The sequence below is a fragment of the Crassostrea angulata genome, chromosome 10 (genome assembly GCF_025612915.1).
Source record: "Crassostrea angulata isolate pt1a10 chromosome 10, ASM2561291v2, whole genome shotgun sequence".
Lineage (NCBI taxonomy): Eukaryota > Metazoa > Mollusca > Bivalvia > Ostreida > Ostreidae > Magallana > Magallana angulata.
This window is the reverse complement of record NC_069120.1, coordinates 27,021,748-27,043,586: the sequence shown is the minus strand read 5'-3', so window position 1 is coordinate 27,043,586 and position 21,839 is coordinate 27,021,748. Positions and strand designations below refer to the sequence as shown.

Genomic DNA, 21,839 nt, shown 5'->3' with positions numbered 1-21,839 from the left:
TCCTGTGATTGGTCCATGGGTACCGGTAACTTCAACATCTTCATCGCTGTCTATAATTATGGAAACCTACCATATCCACAGCTGAAAGCCACTGGTGATTAAATCAACTCCCTTAATATGATAGTGTGTACACTATTTAAAATAGTTTTAAATTACTAGTACTTTAATTTGTATAATATCAAATCAGTGGCCATGTACTATATCGAAGGTATTCAAATAATAAATTTTTAAAGTTACTTAAAACTCTCCACTTTTGTGCTAATCATGGGATAAATGGGTCTGACCTACAGTTTATGATTGCAATTGCTGGTCTTGGAATACATGCACAACTAATGAAATACTAGTATTGTTAAAGTGCATCCCTGGAAAACATGTGCATCGATCCCGTTCTCCACAACAAAATGATAATGTTGGTGTTTTATTCAAATAAGTTTATAGACTTATATTATGCTTTATTATTTTGATAACTTATGAAGTATTGGCTGATCCCGACATTAAATACACAGCCAAGAAGCTTAGAAGTCTACTAAACAAGAGGCTCATGGGCCACATCGCTTACCTCAGCTACAATCAGCATACAAAATATCTGGACAATGCAGTAGATTACTGTATAAAGAGACTTTCTAATTTTCTCTAGATAGTCTTATGTTAAACATTGAGCCCCTGTTGTAACAGGATTATTCTATTGTCACATCACATATTGAGCATTTGTTCATTTATAGAAATCTACTTCAAACTCTGAACCCATTAATAATATTATTGGGCCAAAAATGTCTAGGGGCCACATTCTAAACAATCAAGAATCAACAATTTGTCAAGATGCTTGCATATTAATAATACCCTATATCATAACATTTGAGTTTTTAAGACTAATTTAAAGTTTAAATTTAAATTGCAATTTTTTAACACGTACAGAACTGTAAAGTCTAATATAAATATTTAAGCCAGTATTGTGTATTCAGAGGTAAGTGTCAACAATTAAGGATTTAATGGTGATTTTTGATACATAATAATATTGCAAATAGTAACATTGCAGTTTTAAATAAGGATATTTTTAAAAGACATTTACCCACACATTCCCATACTGATCTTTGCACATCTCCTGAGACCCATTACTGAGTTTGTATTTTTTTCTTACCCCTCCCAAAAATATCGACTATTCAAATATAGTATTCAAGCCTAGTTTGTAGCTGCAAAAAGTAAAGACCTCATTCAAAAAATTTATCATGAAAATACCAAGGTTTGTTATTCAGAACTGTCATGACACTTTTTGCCATTAAGACATAACTATGTATATCAGGTTATCTATATTGGTGGAATTATCAACATTATTTATTATGTCGCAAGTTGTACTTTCTCAAGTTGAATTTTAATTTCTACCTGTTAGGCGCACAAATAAAATAATTAAATTAAAATGAGTAAGCTGGAATAATAATGTTAAGATGTTGATGGATTGTTATCAGCTGCAATAAACAGAGGGAGACTGGGCATGGCATTTGGCTTTGCTTCTTTTGTTGTTCGTAAATACATAAGAGGATCTTGATCCTGCCTTTCATTTGAATTCAGTATCCAGAAAAAATGCGATTGCTTTATCATATTTCCAACCAATTGATTTACTCATTCATTTAAAAGAAATTAAAGCACTCAAAATTTAAACTGTAAACAGGAAAATATTCGCCCCATTTTATTTTCGCCCCTTTCGCTCTTGTTGTCAGCGGGCGAATGAAAACTGCATGGGAAATTCCACTGACTTATAATATCTCTCTTTAATCCTGTGTGAAAGCGAATTGAAGACGGCAAAAAACTGTTTACAAGTGAAGAGGGGCAAAAATTACATGGGATGAAAATAACCCTGTATACAGTAATTACAACCTAACTTACAAATCTTACGCTTTGTTTTCTCATCCAAGGCTCCACTCACTAATCCTAACAGTACAGCATTTAAATCTTCCTCATACTTACTTCAACTAATAATAAGGGGCCCTTCCTAACCCTTGGGAGTCGTGAATTGAACAAATTAATTTAAATCTAAGTTATCTAACATATATCAGAAATCTATATAATGACAAAGTTTGGATTTTATAAGTTATCTGGTTCTTGATAAAAATATTTTTAAACTACCCACTCTATATTTACTCTTTCTCAATCATTTTCCTATTATCATGTATATAGAGGACCTGAACAAACTTGAAGTCCCTTTCTCCAAGGCTGCTTTGTGCCAAGTTTGGATAAATTTGGCCCAGTGGTTCTGGAGAAGAAAATGAAAATGTGAAAAGTTTACAAAGAGAACATCGAGGACGACGGATAAATTTCAAGCATAAAAACTCACTCGAGCTCAGGAGTTGAAATTTTTTTCTGCATTGAAGGCCCAAGTACGACAATTGACCCTCAAAAGCCTATAAACTTGATATCTTGTTTTAAAAAGTCGTCTCTATATAAGCCTGATCATTGCTGCAATGTTGCATAAGAGTGTAAGAATGAAGATCAATGGCTTAATTGAAAAATTAAGATCTAATCACGCATATACCAGAAGTGGACGAAAGGGGGGAGGGGGGGGGGGGGGGGGACAGTCGCCTTTTACCTCTTGCATAAGAGTATTCATATCTTTGAGTGCTCTGAATACGGTAGTTCGATGTCAACAGACAAGGGTAACTTTTTAGTGAACTTCGACAAAAGCTTAGAAACCTTCGACCTTGACCTTTTAGCATGATTGTGTAAAGGTTGACTAAGTTTTTGTGTTTCTACAGTCAGTGGTTTTCATATTTCTGATGTTTTGCGAAATGTGAAAAATTTCAAAGACAGTAATTCTAGGACGGGAATGAGAAACCATTTCTCTTAAAGAGATGCACAACTACTTGTGAGACCAAGAACGTCCGAGGCGGTTTTGTGCATGCAAGTGTCACAGTTTCTGAGGAGCGGCAGTAACAAACTTTTAGGTGCAAGTGTCATTATAGTTATAAAACGTTTTCAAGATGTAGGGTTGAATGCAGTAGGGTGTAAAGACCTTAATACAGATAACACAATAATATTCACAAAATGCGTGCGTACATTTGTCATGGATTTATCGAGAAATCGATTCACTGTCTTTTTAACTTTGTTATTCACAAGTCGCTTTCCACTTTATCATGAGTTATAAAAAGACACATAGACAATATCTGTTCGACACTCTCATCTTAACCTGCGATGGACTGCAGGTGTTCAATCCAGGAGGAATACATGTACATGTAAATTAATCTAATAAACTTAAAACCAAGAAAACTAAAGATAAACCCCACGTGCCTCTTGTTTTGAAATAAAATCTAAATCTAACTTTTTACTTTATTGTTCTCAATTTATTGTCTGTGATGCAAGGAAAAATCTATTTTAAATACATTGCAAGTTTTTTTCAATTTACCAAATAATCAAGCTTCTAAACTGGAAACCTTAATGCACGTGATCGTTCAAGTAATCTTATTCTAAAATGGTTTCTTCTAAAAGTTACTCATGACTGGTCACTTTTGAATACTAGTAAATTGTGTTTAATCAACAAAGACAAATACAAAATTTCATTGACTCTACAAGTCAAATGCACTGACATAGTGAAGGATAAAACACAATTAATTGTTCAAATGATTTTTTAAAATACACCCTTTAATAATAATAACAACAGGTAACTAGTGGGTATTGTTTTTTTTATAAAAAAAACACATGTCTCCCCTTCTCCCCAAGGATTGTTATATGGGGCAAATTTAACAATTGAAAAAGAATGATGTCAGCTATATGTTACCCAGACTTAGACAAAATTAATTTGACCTTGAGTAAAATATGGTCAAGGTCATATATAAATCAATAGTACACCTAAGTGTATTATTATTGTTCTTTGTTCAAAGTTTGAAGTCCTTCTGTCAAAGTATATTCAGGAGTTGAACAATGAAGTTTTTTTCTAATTTGACCTTGAAATAAAAATTTTAGGTCAAGGTCAATTTTTTTGGTAAGATTCAACTAGGTTATATACCATCTATCTATGATACAAGTTAAAAGTCTGTATGTTAAAGGAGTCATGTGTTATGGTCTGAACAATATTTTTTATGAAAAGATTTACCTTGAAGAGCAAAATAGGTCAAGATCAAAACTTTTGGTGACGTGCACTCCTTCTCATTACCATCTACCTTATTTTCAAGTTTGAAGTCTTAAAGTCAAAGGGTATTAAAGTTATGATCCAGACAAAAATTTTATTATTTTTTTCTTAATTTGACCTTGAGTAAAACAAGGTCAAGGTCAAATATTATTCAATAGTACACCTAAGTGTATTATTATTGTTCTTTGTTCAAAGTTTGAAGTCCTTCTGTTAAAGTATATTCAGGAGTTGAACAATGAAGTTTTTTCTAATATGACCTTGAAATAAAAATTCTAGGTCAAGGTCAAAATTTTTGGTAAGGTTCAACTAGGTTATATACCATCTATCTATGATACAAGTTAAAAGTCTGTATGTTAAAAGAGTCTTGTGTTATGGTCCGGACAATATTTTTTATAAAAAGCTTGACCTTGAGGAGCAAAATAAGTCAAGGTCAAAACTTTTGGAAGTGTGCACTCCTTCTCAATACCATCTACCTATGTTCTAAGTTTGAAGTCTTAATGTCAAAGGGTATTAAAGTTATGACCCAGACAAAATTTTATAATTTTTTTCTTAATTTGACCTTGAGTAAAACAAGGTCAAGGTCAAATATTATTCAATAGTACACCTAAGTGTATTATTATTGTTCTTTGTTTAAAGTTTGAAGTCCTTCTGTCAAAGTATATTCAGAAGTTGAACAATGAAGTTTTTTCTAATATGACCTTGAAATAATAATTCTAGGTCAAGGTCAAAATTTTTGGTAAGGTTCAACTAGGTTATATACCATCTATCTATGATACAAGTTAAAAGTCTGTAAGTTAAAGGAGTCTTGTGTTATGGTCCGAACAATGTTTTTTATGAAAAGCTTGACCTTGAAAAACAAAATAGGTCAAGGTCAAAACTTTTGGTGGCGTGCACTCCTTCTCAATACCATCTACTTATGTTCCAAATTTGAAGTCTTAATGTCAAAGGGTATTTAAGTTACGGCCTGGACAAATTTGGATGAAGAAGAATAAGAAGAATATGAAGAATAAGAATAAGAAAATCGACAAAAACAATATGTCTCCCCTTTGAAAGAGGAGACATAATTAAAACAAGAGAGGATTGCTGCAAAAACAAGCTGCAGTCAGTTGATAACTTCGTTAGGATTAGAACTGGTCATGAAAGTGCAGATTCTCCGTGACATCTCCTTCCCCACTCTGCGTGACGTCTCCAACACACCAGCTCCTCGTCTTACCTATCAATAAATAAGAAAAATTGTTATATTTACTAGTATATTCTCATAATATAACTCTATATAGATGAAAAGTCAATAATTGTAATAATAGCTCGTCCGAAAAATATTGAACGGTCAATATTTTTTCAGTATTGACCGGCTAGGAATAATATCTTGAGAATATTCCCTCTATTTCAATTAATTGCTTCTTATTTGTTGATTCGTAAAAGTGGCGTAAATTACTCTTCACGTTCATGACTCCAAAACAAGGTGATGCCATAATATGCAATCAGTCAAGGCAAGTAAGCGCAATGCAACGGTTTGTTATCATAACGGATATAAGGATTTGCAAGTTACTGTGAAGTAAAATCAGAAAGAACATATATAATTTATTTCCTACAGGCGGCGGAATACCAGCAGTGACCGTTTGATGCCAACGATATTTTGGAAATGAACTTTGCGCAAAATTGAATGCAGGAATTCTATGTTGAGCAGAGAAAATTACGGCGATCTGTTTTCAAATCGTTTCTCGAATTTTGGTTTGTTTCTTCATGTTTTCGGGATTTACTGATTATACTAGCCCCCTTGGGTCGAATATATTGCCCTCCGCTTCGCTTCAGGCAATATTTCATTCCTCGGGTGCTAATATAATTAATGTTGCCCTCAACCCCAGTCAATATTTGTATAATAATTAATAAGATTATTTTGAGTTTTGTTTATGAAAGAGGTCACAAGCATACAGATATTAACTTACCACAATATTTTCCAATAATTTTTCTTGTTCATTTGAATCATTGCATTTTCTGTATGCCTAAAACACAAACAATATGATGAAAAAAGAAATTATTACCTGTATGTATATATATATAGTTCTCACACAATCCTTTATCAATTTAACAAGTAAATCATATGCAAAAAAAATTTATAATAGCTTTCTCGAAAAAAAAAAATGTTATTAAAAAATTATCAATGATATAGATGTACATTTATGTAATCCACAACAAAAGAAATTTAAAGGAGAAACAGTTTCCACATTCTCAAACAGCTCAGATTATTTTATCGATTGGTGATACTAGCAAGTCAAAGTTCTTGTTATCTTTTTGTTAGATTAGCGAGATGAATCATTCACTTGTTTAAACGGCCCCTATGAATGATAACCTAGAAGATGTATAGATTTAAGTTTCACATAAATTAAACATATACTTTGGAACTTTTGAGTTCCTCTTATTTAAGGAATGAATCCTATATTAAGGTGGAATAACACATCATCACAAAATGGCTGACTGCTGATCGAAACAACATTTCATTTTATTAAAAGGATTTTATGGACTAAAGCATATAACTTACTCCATAGCCGAGTAGATAAAGTGTCGGACTTATGATCCGTACATCCTGAGTTCGAATCTCGCAGGAGCTTTTGTTGTTACTTACTGGAATAATTATTTTAGATATTCATTTTTTATCCCCAAACTGCAAATTTTTCGCTTATTTGGCATTTGTACAATTTATTTATCTTTATATCTTTCTTTATCAAAAAATTTCCTCTTAATTTGAGTGACTTTTTCCAGGTGCGTTATTCTATACCTTAAATAGTTTAATATAAAATGGTTTGGAACAGTTTACGCTCTTTTATAAACCGCAATTGGTTTTTTACAATATAAAATGGTTTTGAACAGTTTACACTACACTTTTTAATTGCAGTTTATAAAAGAGCGCAAATTGTTTCAAACCGTTTTATTTTGTATAAAACTAATAAATATTGAATTGATTCTTTATGATTTAATTATCTTGCTATTAATTGAAGATAAAATCAGTCATTTGACCTTCAGAATGACATCAAAGTGTACAAAATTTAAATCTAACATCAGGCGGATTAATATGTTTATTGATGTTACTCTTACTATGACGTAGGCAACATTCTTTATACTACATTAAATGATTTTTTTAGCCAATCAGAAAGCGCATTACAACTAAATCATATAACATGATATGGTAATGGGACTACTAGCAATATTCTGCTGCACTCACTCAAGTTAACATATGGACTTAATATGAACATTTCTCTAACAAGTCAATAAAATCCATTAAATAAGACAGCTATGTGTACCTCCATCAGTGAGTGAGGGGAAGGGTAGGCCTGTACAATAGCATCAGCAATGTCAGGACTGATGTTCTTAAACTGCAGCAGCTGTTGCTTCCAAACCTTCAGAAGACCTTGTCCATTCTTGTCAACTTTCACTGTAGATACACCATCATCAAAGAAAGCTGTCTGTAATCGATCTTTCCTACAAACAATTCAAAATTTTAATTCAACATAATACCCGAAAGATCTTTCTTGAATTTTTAGATAGACTTTTTTAAGCTATACATGTAAACTATTATTCATAGAACAAAAATTCTAAACTTAATAGATTTCATATCTGAATAATTTCTTATATGTTCATAGATTACTTTTTCTCAAACAGATTAATAAGTCTTAAAAAATTAAGCCTTCTTAATATAGCCTAAAATTTTAAAATCAGTTGAAGTGGATGTATCTTTTGCATAAAACCTAAAGCATGTTAAAATAATTTAAGACCAAACATTTAGAGGGTTTTCCCCTAACATCTTTTGGCTATTTGGTAACATCTTGGATTATTGACATTTTTTTAAATAGAAAACATCAACAAAATTTATAAGAACATAAATAGGGACAGTAATACTTATACAGTGTTATTTTCACCCTGTTAAATTTTTGCCCTTCAATTGCACATTGTTTTGCCCCATCTTAAATTCACCCAGACAAATTTATGTTTTAAAAGATATAACATTGAGACATTGGAATTCACCCAGTTATAAATTCACCCGCTGTCAACGAGGGCGAAAGGGGCAAAAATAAAACGGGGCGAATGTTTCCATGTATACAGTAAATATATTGATTGATTATAATTTTATCAATATTTTAAGTTTGTCCTACTTTGCAGGTTTCTCTGCTACGGCCTTGGAGAAGGTGCGTACAAACTCTGCCAGTTCCTCTGAGGTCTCCAACAAATACACCATCACATCTGTCTGAAGCTGGTTGTCTGTAATGGCCTGAAAATCAACATTCATAATAGCATAATTGTTTCAAAATAATCTTAACTAAATGCTTAGATAGTGTATAAAAGAGTTTATTTGCAAAGTGCAATTGTTTTGCAAATGTTCTGTTGTACTATCTTTGATTTAATACAAAAATATTATTTACAAACATTTGTGTTTCAATATTTTACAACATTTCCTGGGGTTTAAGGCAAAATTGCTTATGTGACTCACCTCTTACACCCACAAATACATGTCTCAAAACATTTTCTTAAAGTGACACCATGACTCAGAATGAATGGTTTAGTTTTTGAACATAACAATTGAAATAAGAAGAATTATATGATATTTCATCATAGAGAAGGTTTCATGCATCATAAGTCATCGCCTATCAGTTTACAAGTCATTAAAAGTCTGGAATTTGCACAAGTAAACAAACCAAGTTGTTTTGGACATTGATTTTAGTGTCACGTGATTGCAATTGCAAAAATAGTTACAGCTTGATTACACCCAAATATTTACATCATCCATGAAAACTAATTACCGGGTACCGTATAAAAGATTAAGTTTTCATATTGGAACTGAAAACTGATGCATATTATATCAACAAAATTACATCCCCACAAATAAGCAAAAATTCAACAATCCACAAAAATTGGTCCCCATCAGTACTACTATATTAAAATAATAGACTCGAATTTTTTAGCTTTAATACCGAGAAATCGGAAGAGTACTGTTTTTTATATATTTTAAACACTATTGGTACTTGAAGATTACCAATTTGTTTTTATTTTTTCTCAATCAAGCCTCGCTTCTTAATAATTAAGAAAAATTCCTTTGAAAAATCCGGAGATCATGTGGATTTTTTTTGGATTTAGCAATCTTGCGCATGCGCATTACATTTATGCTAAATCATGGGAGGCTCTTCAGTTTTATGTTACCACAACATCACATTTGCATGGATAAACTCAGAAACGATATTACAAATACGTGTAAATTTTCATCAAAAATTTGTCATATATTCTGTTCATCAAAGGAAATACGGGAGAAAACTCTAACTCAGTGCATTTAATATGAAAAATCCCAAGAGTTCCGAATGTCAATTCGAAGCGAGTAAAAAAAGTGTTGGAATTCTTCATTAATATGAATTAAATATTTAGATAAAAGGTATTTACAGCCTAAAATGATTTGTTATGAATAATTTGACTGTTATTTTCAGTGCAGGTTCATTTATGAAAATCGTTTCGGAGCGATTCTTTAGCTACATACGGGTACGGGTATATGGGAGATATTTTAAATGTGGTGAAGGCATGTCCCGAGACACAGAAACTGTTAGATTATTCTTACTAAGCAGAGTGTAGTGAAATAAATAGCGTTTTTGTAGGCTTAAAGCTTGGTTATGTAAACGTAAACAGTAGGCCTACGGTGTATCGATATCTCTGTCTTTAAAATGTCCAATATCATATGCAATGTCAACCCGTGCACGCACAGGTCAAAATCTAGTGAAATTATATGATTCCATAGTAATTTAAAGTCTGTGTTTAAAAAGTATGCATATATAGAGAATGCATCTTTATAAATATATAGATTCTGAAGATATCAGGTTTCAATGAAAGTCCACTGGCTCATGGTATTTGCCATGCTGCAATATTTACACAGCTCCTTTGCGCTTGGGTGGTTATGAAGCGGAAGGGAAACTCAATATTTTAGTGTTGGTCCAACATTTAATTCTATTTTTCTCTTTTTAATTTGATTTATTTACTTTTCAACACCGTAATTTTTTTTTTAAAGTACCGTACATCTTTTCATATAATGTATGAAATATGTAGAAATTGTGTAAAAATACTATATTTGCTAAATCATAGGTTTATGCGTCACTATCTCCCTTCAACAATGCTGACACTCTAACTACCGGTAAATGCCAAACTAAATACCGGGTACATGTTCTTTCATTTCCATTGCTACATTTTAAATCTACCTAACATGTTTATCTTTAAAATGACTTTATTTACATACATGGTCAAGAAAAGATAAAAACGTTAAGATCTAAAAAAAAAATTCAAACTAAATGGATCAAAGCCCTGAACCCCTGAACTTAAACTGTTTTATGAATTTCAGTGTTTCGTGTCTAGTTTTCATAAATAATGAATAGACATTTAAAGCTAAATATGTATCCTTAACCCCACACAAAGAAACTAAGCCTTGTATAATTATGTTTGTCCCTTGGATAATTCCTTGTGTAGCAAATGTAGAAACATCAGAAAATGCAAGTTTCCCAAACTCTATAACCACTGTGTGAATATGTATACTAGTGTTTAATCATGTTAGTTTTAACACCACATTACATTAATTATTAGATGAACAGATCCGAAATAATTTTACTTTGTAGGATAAGAAAGGATAAGAGAAAACAATATTTACTTGTAATCAAAAGTGAAAGTTGATTTTTTTCAGGGTAGGATTAATTTTTGACCGCTAAATTTTCTCTGAACTGTCTAAATTCCAAATTTAACAATATTTTAATATATAATGATGGAAAAGAGAAAGAGTGAAATTTATGAAAAATCACTATATCATCCAACTTTGAACCCCTCATTTATATCTGATATTGGGTCTGATAATTAATGGCCCGGTACATTAAATAACCCAGTGGCATGACAAATCAATATAATGTTTAATACATTAATGAAACCCGGCCATTATACCCAAGGAATTAATAATGCTGGTACCTGAGAAGATATCACAGTTTAAGTAATTCTTCGCTCGAAATACTGGTACATTAATTGTACTGGGTAGATCTATCTCTAGCTTGGTGGGATTTAAAGTCAATGAGGAAGTATAAAACTTGGAATCCCAACATTTCAATGGCCGCCATGACACCTATGATATTAGTGCACAATTCCTTTTGAAAAATGTAAGTAATCCTCATTTTAATCTAACTAGCTATAGCAAATATTGAAGGTGCTGTATTTTGTGCATTGTTGGGTACATTTTCTGAAATTTGATTAAAGTTGACAAATTTTTTATTTAAGAGATATATTTTCCCTTAAATTTTTAAAGTCCCAAACAAACAAGATACAAAAAATGTCTGAACAATTAAATGTATGAACTGGCTTTTTACTTTATCATGATGATCCATCTTTTCCTCTAATAAAGCACCATCCAATAAATCAAAATATCACTTTTCTATATGATCAGTGCAGTTTGAACTTGACCTCTAACAAACATTATCCTAAATAAAGGTCATCTACTCTGTATGATTTGGTGTCTGTCAAGCAAAATGTTTTTAAAACATATACTGTTAAATCATTAGATTTCGTAGTGGATCAATTTTCATGGAATTCGTAGGTCCCTCTAAACCACAAATTAACCTCCTCCACAAATTAATAGATTTGAGATATTAAGTCATATTGCCTTTCGTGTGTATAAGGAAATACACGAAAGTATGTCCCAACAAACCTATAAAATTTAAGCAATATATGAAAATTGGCCCCCATGAATTTTAATGATTGCCCGTTAATTAGGCACTATTGAATGTCCAGAGTAGTTTAACCCTTGACCTCATAATCAAGTCATGTACATCTTAGGGGTTAAATGTGTACCAAGTTTAAAGATTTGAAGTCTGTCTTGCAAAGGATTTTTTTTATATTAATTGAAAAACACTTGGTCAGACCAATGGACCACCAAATAGGTACAATACAGTGAGGTCCTTTTTTCCACGAGGAGTGGGGGAAGGGGAGATGTTAAGTTAACCAAATAATTTTGAGTAATCAATGTTGTCATTTTCATATGCTTACATTTTTTTTTTAAGTCAATGTATATAGAAACGAGTCTGACCATTATGCTAAAATCATCCTGATATTTTTTTTTCAGATGGAAGCCTCGACAGCACAATACGTTTTGGAGTGTGGCACTGAAGACTGTGAGAACAACTGCCAGTTTTACTGCAATCATTGTCACCGAGAACTGTGTGAACAATGCAAAGATGAACATCAGAAAAGTCCAGATACTAAGAGCCATGAAGTGGTCCCCTTCCTACAGCACAAACGTCTTCTTCCTGTGGACAAATGCAAGCTCCATCCAACTCGAAATGCAGATATTCTATGCAATGAGTGCAACATTCCTCTATGTTCAAAGTGCACAACCATGGAAGAACACTTCGGCCATAAATTTGTTGATATGGAGGACATTGATGCAGAAAAATTGGCATTTTGTTTAGAAGAAATTTCAAAAATCCAAGAATATTTCCTTCCAACATCAAAAGAATTGAAAACGAAGACAGATGAAGATGGCAAAGAAGTAAAGAAAACCATGGATGGTATCAGAAACTCCATAAAGGCAGAAGCCAAGTCTCTGAAAGACCTGGTAGATAAGGTGACATCAGACAATTTGGAACAAGCCAATACCATAGAAAAGTCATTACTTAAAGTGTTAAAACAACAAGAGAAAACATACGATGATTACAATAAGTACCTTGAAAAACTTCTAAAAGAGTTTCATGACTACCTCCCTTTAAGCAATTTCAAAGTTTTATTATCTGCAAAATTTGAAAATTCAAAAATCCAATCCATACCAGAGACTACTCAACCAGTCCCACCAGTGTTTACTGCTGGTCAATTCACCTATGATGATGTCAGCAAGTTACTTGGAAAAATAGGTGTCCCAAACATTAAACCTGATAAAAGGAAAATAAAACTCATGGCTACTTCATTAACACAGTTGAAACCTACAGGGAAAGAGATGAAGCAAGATAAAGAGAAATCAGACGTGAAACAAACACTGTCTCTGTCTTCCTCTGTCACCAAGGTCAGGAAGTACACAGTACCAGGTGTTGACAGTGTATACCATATATCACTAGATAAATCAGGCAGATTCTGGGCCAGTGATGAGAGTGGTAACCTTGTCCAAATAGATCTACAGGGGAATCAGCTACAGAAGATACAAACCAGTGGTGGACATCAAGGCTACCACACAGTCACACAGGACGGGGATCTGATCTATACAGACAGAAAGAACAAAGTCATCAATAGGATAAAACAGGATAATACGATAACTGAATTCCTTAAACCAGGAGACTGGGAACCAATCAGCATACTCTCCTCCCACATCAACGGGGACATACTGGTGGGGATGAGGAAGGATGGAGAGGCTAAAGTCACCAGGTACAACAAGACGGGGAAAGAAATACAGAACATACAGAGAAACAACAAAGGACAGGGACTGTATCGTAATCCACACTATATCACAGAAAACATCAATGGGGATATCTGTACCTCAGACTATAACAAACATGCTGTAGTGGTAGTTAATAAATCAGGACAACACAGATTCTCCTACACAGGTTGGGGGTCAGGGTTTTCTCCCTGTGGTATCTGTACTGACCTCCTCGGTCATATCCTTGTTTGTGATGGTTATTTTCTGATGCATAACACAGTTTACATCCTGGATCCGGATGGTCGTTTCTTGTCTTTACTACTCACACCACAACAAGGGATAAAAGTTCCCTGTTGTCTATGTGTAGATGGTGAGAACAATCTCCATGTGGGACAATATAACACCAACACAGTGACAGTGTACAAGTATCTACAGTGATTCTCTCTATATATGTCAAACATATCAGACATCAAATCTGAATAATGTAATCTTTCTAGTATAAAAAAACATCATGTAAATGAGCGTATTCTCTTATTCTGTAAATTCTAAAATCTTTCAGACCATATTGTATTCCAGTATCATAAATGTATACTTTGTTTTTGTTTATTTTTTTTTAATGCAACAATTTTTTGGTACATGTACAGTACCTCTATAATGTACATATTCTACGAAAAAATATTTTTAGTTTTGAAAATAAACAAAGAATTCTTATATGTGTCATAAAAAGTTTCTAAATGACATATTCCATTTAATACTTGTAAGTAAATTAATTGCTTTGTTGTTTATTTAGGGTCTAAATTAATATTGACTGATTTTTTAAAGTTTGATTTATAATGCTATGCACCATTTAATTAATGTTAAAAGGGTAGTTTTATACTGTAACAGCCTAAAGCATTTACGTTGTAGGCTTTTATATATGATTCTATTCAACATGACAAACAAAGTTTGTTTATACTGACCTCATGTTCAAAATACATGTATTCCTTAGGTCTGTTTAAATTTTTACATTTTTCATGACAAACCTTTTCATGAAAAGTCGGCGCTTGAAAGATTTTCGTTGAAAATATTCGCCGTGCTCTATTTCTGCATTGTATGCTTACGCTATATAAATCCTTTGATACTATGCGAAAATAGATGAGTATTGAATATATAGTGACAAACTGACAGAAGGCATAATAATGCATATTACACACATTTCATTACTTCCAATAGTATACTGCAGTGATAATGGTGTATCAAACCAAATTATATCCTTCATTAAATAATATCTTTCACAAATAATCAGTGTTTGACAGTTGTTCAACTTGATGGCTGACACACAAAAAATGTTTGACATTCCTTGACTGTAAAGTTAAATTGTTAGTTTCATTTTCAATATTCATGTCCTCTTCAACCATATAATCAAATTTTTTTTTAAAAATCTGTCAAACCTCTTCGACATCCAGACGATGAACACTCCCCTGGTCACTGTCTGTACACGGAGTCACCCTCACACTGGATAACACTGCTGCTCTGTGCTTCCTTTGTACCTTAGTTTTCTGATCCCTGAATACAATAAAAAGGAAATCATTTAATCTTGTTTGTAATGTACTATTTGATTGGTTAAACAAATAAGTTTATGTATGTACAACCAGGTTTGCTTACATCACAATGTGACTTCTTTAAAAAATAACAATGTATTGAATTCAATAAATGTCATATCTAGATTATGAATGATGTTATACTTTTTTCAGAAAAAAACCATGTCATCCTCTGAAGTTAATGTTTTAAGAAATAACCAGCATGTTAAAAAGTTCACTGGGATATGAACTTGGTTTCCCCTCAAAAACCCTTAATTGGGCTTCACAGGATTTGATCACATGAACAACCAAGTTATATCCTGGTGAACTCTTTAACATTGCTGTTTATTACCTATATTAACATTTGAGAATGGGAAATTGTCAGTATTATTTATCTTGTTTTTAGATTAACAATAAAACCACCGTATTTGGCAATGGCATAACTTCAGTGGATGAAGAACTTAGAGAGAATAGATAGATTGAATGAAGTTCAAGTTAAAGTAAAACTTGATTAGTACGAAGACGGATATAGCGAATTCTCGGATATAGCAAAGTTTGTTTGAGTCCCTGGTAAAATTCTTAAGAAATCTTTGTACAATATTATGGCTATAACGAATTCGGATATAACAAATTTATGGATATGGTGAACTGATTTTGGGTCCAATAGAGGTGAATAATATTCAAATTCAACACATTTATAATGAATTTGTTTGCAGCTGAAAAAGTTTGCACAACCATTTAACAAAATAGTTTGAATGAATTTATTTTGCATGAATTCTTCAATTTACATGTACAATCCGATTTTTAAAGGAGCATGGTCACGATTTTGGTCAAAATTTATTTCTCTGTTTTCATTATTTACAATGCTTTAGGAATGCATTTCTAATGATCAAATGAAATTTGGGTGCCAGTCAATGAGTTATTCTTCGTCATGTAAACAAGGCTCGTGCCCTGTTTTTGTTTACATAGGTTCAATATACCAATGAAAATCTTTGTAAAGCTGATTTGCCTATCTTCTTATTAATTTTAAGCATAAATAAACAGTTTCTAACGATTAACACATTCATTTGAGGTCTAAAACTGAAATTTTCACTTCAACATTCAAAATGTAAACAAAAGCTTTGTTTACATAGTTAAGAATTGTAAGCTCTTTAACTCGCAAATAACTCAACAAATGACACTCAAATTTTGGTTGCCTATAACTGAAACACTGTAAACATTAAAATCGAAAAAATAATTTTCGTCCAAAATCGTGACCATGCCCCTTTAAAGGTATAAAAAAAAATGGGTTTTTTCATTCTAAGCCTAAATAAGCAAAAATTGTAGTCTGGTTAAAGAAAATATGTATATAGTGATTTCGCTATAGTTAATATTACGAATATGTTTTATGGATAGAATGAATTATGGATATAATGAAGTAAAACCATTGGTCCCTAGGACTTCACTATAGCTGAGTTTTACTGTATTTAGAATAACCATTCTGTTGGATTCTTTTTCAGATGATGACATCTTATCATGTTTTTAAGACCCAGCCTTTTAGAAATTTGTGTCAACCAAACTTTTTTTTAAATTTGAAAAGTAATAAACCTACTAAAGATACGAAAATATTTATATCTTAGCAAGTTTGTTTTCCTACATTGAGCTTCAGATCACATGGTCCAAAAATTCAACAGCCAAATATTTAACACAATGAAGCATGATTTTATAATATATATTAAATTATGCACCAAAAACGTTATATTATGCTATAATTTTAGAAAATCTAATGATTGATAGTCATTAAATGAAAAATTCTTATTGCATGTTTTCCTACAAAAAGTTCACAAAAATTAATTATTACATTATTCTTAATAAAACCTTCCAAAAAATTGACAAAACTTGATATTTTTGGAAATTTCTCAAAAGTTGTAAAGTTTACACCTATTTTCATCAAACATTTATTAAGAGTAATATATTTAAAAAAAAAAAAAACCTATAATTTATCAAAATTGACTACTAGTTTTTGTTGGAAAGTCTCTTGAACATGTACACCCCCATATTTTTTTTACAAGTTGTTTTTAGCAAACATTGAAAAATTGAAATGAACCAAATAGACATAATCTAACAGTCACTAAAATGTTTATACTTATTAATTAAACTGTAATATAAATATTAAAATTTTGGCTGGCAAACCAAATGCTGTCAAAACCATAGAAACAAGTGCAGTAGTACTCCCCCTTTTCTGGCAAGTAATTTTTCATCAAACTTTTTTTTATGTATGGTTTTCCTCTGCTTTTTAAAAATAAGAGCTTTATATTTGTACAATACTTTGAATCAAATACATGTCATCTTAAATGATCATTTATGTGCCTGAAATTATAACCAGAAATTTATCACGCTGTGTAAATTAAGAACCTGACACGAAAGCCACTAAAGTCATCAACCTAATAATTACCTAAAATATTTTTCCATCCCTATGACGACAAATGATAAAATAGAATTAGGTAAATGCTGTTTGACAGTCTGTACATAATTTGTTAGAGTTGGTTCGCCTCCTAATTCACTGCCACACTGAAAATAAAACAATAGATTTCATACTGTTTGAGGATATGTGTAAGAGCCAGTAGATCAATGAATGAATTACTGTTACAGCAACACAACCATTGGCAGTAGTCTTAAACTAAAGTAAATTCCATAGATTAAAAAAAGTTTTATAAAATGAAGGCGCCACTTTTTGAGAATTAACTTCATTTTTCTTTTAAAACAATATTAACCATCATACATCATGTTTTGTTTTCCAAAATATTATATGAATTTCCAAGATGTCTCCTTGAACATTTGATATCTAATTGGAATTACAGTATCTATGAAAGGCATTCAAAAGTATTGAAAAATAAACACTGACTTCAAGAAATCATCAGAAAAAAATTCATATTTAAGTAAAGCTTTCCTTTTTTCTTACTATGAAATACTGGTACTACATGTAAATTAGGATTTATAACCTTTTTATGATTCTGTACAAAATTAACAAAGTCAGCGACTGGGAGTAACACAAGGACATCTTCCTCCGTCTGCTCGGATTTCACAGTTTCAACCTGAAATATACAGATTCTTACATGGCATTTTATATCTCATCTCACATTAGCCAGTTAGGTTGCTGTATATCAGCTCGAGAGCTGTGAGGATCTCATGCTGATATCCAGCAACTGAGGGCTAATATGGGAAGCGATTTAAAAAATGCCAAGTACCGGAAGATGTCGACTTACGGTATTATTTTATGTCATACTAACTCAGACATCAAAATTGAAAGATGCATACCAATTCTACCTCATAATACTTGATGTTTTTAATTTAACACATCCCTAGGGTTTATTTTAATCAGTTAGGCAAGTATTTGGTTCATATCGCATAGGGCGGAAACATGTATAATTTTGACAAGTACATGATACATAATGTTAATCATGTGCTACCTGAATGTGTACCCATTTAATTGTCTTTCCCAGCAAACAAAGCTTAAATTGAGAATGTAGCCAAGGTATAAACCAAAGCTCTGTTCAGTTTTAATTATATACCCCATTATGACTATAAGCAAATACACTGATGTTCAAAAGATTTGTGACTTCAGCTATATTAGACTGTTACCAACCTAATGTATCTCTTCAAATGCTGAGAAATGCAATTGAATGCATGTTAAAAATTAAATGATCATCTGATTGGCAAGATCAAATGTATACATAACAAATACCACCTCCTTGGCCCCCAATGTGAATTTGTTTCATATTGATGCAATACTATTTTATTAGACATTTTACAAATTACCGGTACTAGCTTTAAACATTCAAAACATCATAATAAAATCATATACCGGTAAAACAGATGTTCTCAGTACACTGCAGTTTAAATCTTTATCGTTGCATCTGGTCTAATAATGTAAAATAGGTACCAGTATACCTGATTTTCCATGGATACATTAATACTGGTGACTTGTCTGTTCCATGTGATACTGAATGGTACAGTCTGTTCTTTAGTGATGTACTGTATCCCCAGTGCTTCACAAGCCTTAAATATGGCCACTCCATGCCCTCCAGAGTTCACAATTCGGGTATCCAACATCAAAATCAAGTACTGAGAAAAATTGAAGACAAGTTTATGTAACAATCAGAAGAGCACAGCCTTTGAAATCATTGTCCAATGTATCCCAAATGAAAAGGAAATAATTTCATCAGTGTAAACAGGAGACTCCACTTTTAATTCTTCTTGGTTTGGAGTTTATTTAAAAACTCACTCAAAATATTTCTTTGAGTATAAGTTGCAATATATTTATATCTAGTACATTGCAATATACGATAAGTAATTTCATCTTTTTGTTGATTTTTAATTTTTGAAAATATTACCTGCAAACAGTCCTTAGATCCTCCCATTTGTTTCTTTCTTTCGCTTTCAGCAATGCGTATCTGTTCTTTTCTTTGCTTTTCTAGCTCTTTTGACAATGCCTTTTCTTCTCTAGCTTTCTTGTTATTCATTTTCCGCATCTGTAAATATGTACACTATGCTATAAGAAAGAATTCACAGAATCTAGGTCTTGTTAAAAAAGAAAGAGAATTGAGATTTCGGAGGAAAACTAATAGAACCATTTTAACAGGAGCTTGGACTTTGGGTAGTTGTGTCAATCGGCGATATGACTTAGACCTGTCTACTTCATTGCTGACCACTCAGTCATGGCTCTTTGAAATCAACAAGATTTGTCTGGCTTTTGAGCAAAGGCTACGCAATCGGTGTACATTTCACTTGAAACCAGTGTCATTTTTAATAACTTGTTTTGACGCAAAAAAAGATAGTTATATCCAACTGAAAGTCCAAGGCCTTGTTAAAATGGTTTTAAGTAATATACCCTTATTCTTTAGTAAATTTTGTAAAATTTGATAAATTTGAATTTATGTTTATGTTTATATTCTGCTACAGTTACTATAACTATCAAGTCGAAAATACTTACAATATAAAATACTTGCCTTGGCTTCATTTTTTAAGGCTGCAATTTCCTCCCTTGTTCTTTTTTTTTTGGTCAAGTCCAAATTGGAATCAAAATTGTTTGTGCTAATTGATCCATCACTGAAAACAGTTTCCTCGGAACATGCTAATGAACTTGAATATCCATTAATGGAAGAGAGACCTTTACTGTACATGCTTCCTGAGTTTAGATGATTAATGGCAGTTCTGTCACATTTATTTTCAGATAAAAGTTTTTGTTTCATAGATGTGATTGTTTCTGATGATGAAATGGATTTACTACTGGACACACTACTTAATATTCTGTCTCTAAGTGATGGCAAACAGATTTCATCTTCTGAGCTTTCCGACATGCTATGATTCACTTGCCCGAGTCCACTGGATGGTCCACGGGTACCGGTAACTTCAACATCTTCATCGCTGTCTATAATAATGGAAACCTGCAGGGAGCTTTTATTTGTTGATGGTGGACCTGTCTGGTTTGTAGTAGCCCTGGCAGATAAACTGGAGGGTTTGTATATTTGTGGTAATTCTTCGTCATCACTGCTGAAATCCATTGCTGATTTTACATCAGCTCCCTTAAAATGAAATTGTTTACACTATTAACACATGTAGACATACTGTATACATAGTAATTTTCACCCAGTAATAATTTTGAATGCCCTTGCAAATGGTTTAAATTCCCCTGGCCTATCTGGAAATCTCTCAGACACCGTCAGAACAGAGACATGAATAACAAAGACTAGCAACTGATCAAAATCTTTTGAAATCATGCATGTGAAATCACGCATCTTTCGGTTGTAAAGTTGAAATCAGTTTCTAATAAACAAATATATCAAAATAAAAACAGCTACATGTAAATCCTACTCCTAATCCTATTACCATAACTTTCAAATTCTATTTTCATAAACAAAAATAACAGAGGTGTTTCGGGTGGCAGTTAGCTACCTGTCGTCCAAAGTTTCACCACCGTTTTAAAGCTGGCCTATATATTTTCTATATGTTAATCTAATTTTTCAATTTATTGATTCAAAAACTTCTAAATCCTATGCTCATTTTTCTTTTTAAAAATATGTAGTTCTCAAAGTAAGGTTGGTCCTGTAACATCTTTCAACAACAAAACATGCAAATGGTGGAGTTGCCAATCTCTGTTATTTATGCATGTCTCTGTTTAAAAATAGACAAATCGATCTGTCATTTAAATGTCAATCATGTGTAAAATGAGTTTGACCTACAGAAAGGTGATTGCAATTACTGCATGATCATTTGTTATTATGGAGTATAAGCGCAAATTACAATATATAAAAAATATATATACTTCATGGCTTGTGAAGGACTGGCTGATCCTGCCATTAAATACACCGGATGGAAGTCCATTAAAAATATAAGACTTAAACCAGTTCTGTGCTGAAAATCTAGGCTAACCATGCTAAAGATCAACACGATTAACTGATTTATAATTCAGAATAAACAGTGATAAATTACTAACAACACAAGAATAACATAACAGCTCAACCTGCGTGCCTACATTTGTTATGGACTTATCAAGTAATCGATTCACTGTCAGTTCAACATCATTTTTTACAGACAAGTCGCTTTTGATTTCATCATAAGTAAAAGATGGACACATAGACGATATCTGTTCAATGCTCTCATCTAAATTCATTTTTTCCGCCAAAAAGGATGCCTAAGAACCAATCCATTTCGCAAAATGAAAGTAAATACGCTACATATAATCCATAAATTTTCTGGTAACACTACATTAAAACTCTGT

General features: G+C 32.2%; 2 protein-coding genes across 2 annotated transcripts; one reads left to right on the top strand and one right to left on the bottom strand.

Moving 5' to 3' along the window:
• Positions 1–3,300: 3,300 nt before the first annotated feature.
• On the bottom strand, positions 3,301–21,771 carry LOC128164835 (crossover junction endonuclease EME1-like). Its single transcript, XM_052828855.1, has 11 exons — positions 21,594–21,771; positions 20,068–20,643; positions 19,453–19,590; positions 19,010–19,183; positions 18,061–18,153; positions 17,514–17,629; positions 14,951–15,065; positions 8,266–8,381; positions 7,417–7,594; positions 6,064–6,120; positions 3,301–5,330 (listed from the first exon to the last, which is right to left on the bottom strand). Exons 1-11 carry the CDS (start codon positions 21,729–21,731, stop codon positions 5,220–5,222), a joined length of 1,812 nt encoding a protein of 603 aa, XP_052684815.1. The 5' UTR covers positions 21,732–21,771; the 3' UTR covers positions 3,301–5,219.
• LOC128164827 (uncharacterized) lies at positions 11,097–14,524 on the top strand. The gene is made up of 2 exons (XM_052828844.1): positions 11,097–11,280; positions 12,240–14,524. Exon 2 carries the CDS (start codon positions 12,240–12,242, stop codon positions 13,956–13,958), a length of 1,719 nt encoding a protein of 572 aa, XP_052684804.1. The 5' UTR covers positions 11,097–11,280; the 3' UTR covers positions 13,959–14,524.
• Positions 21,772–21,839: the final 68 nt, after the last annotated feature.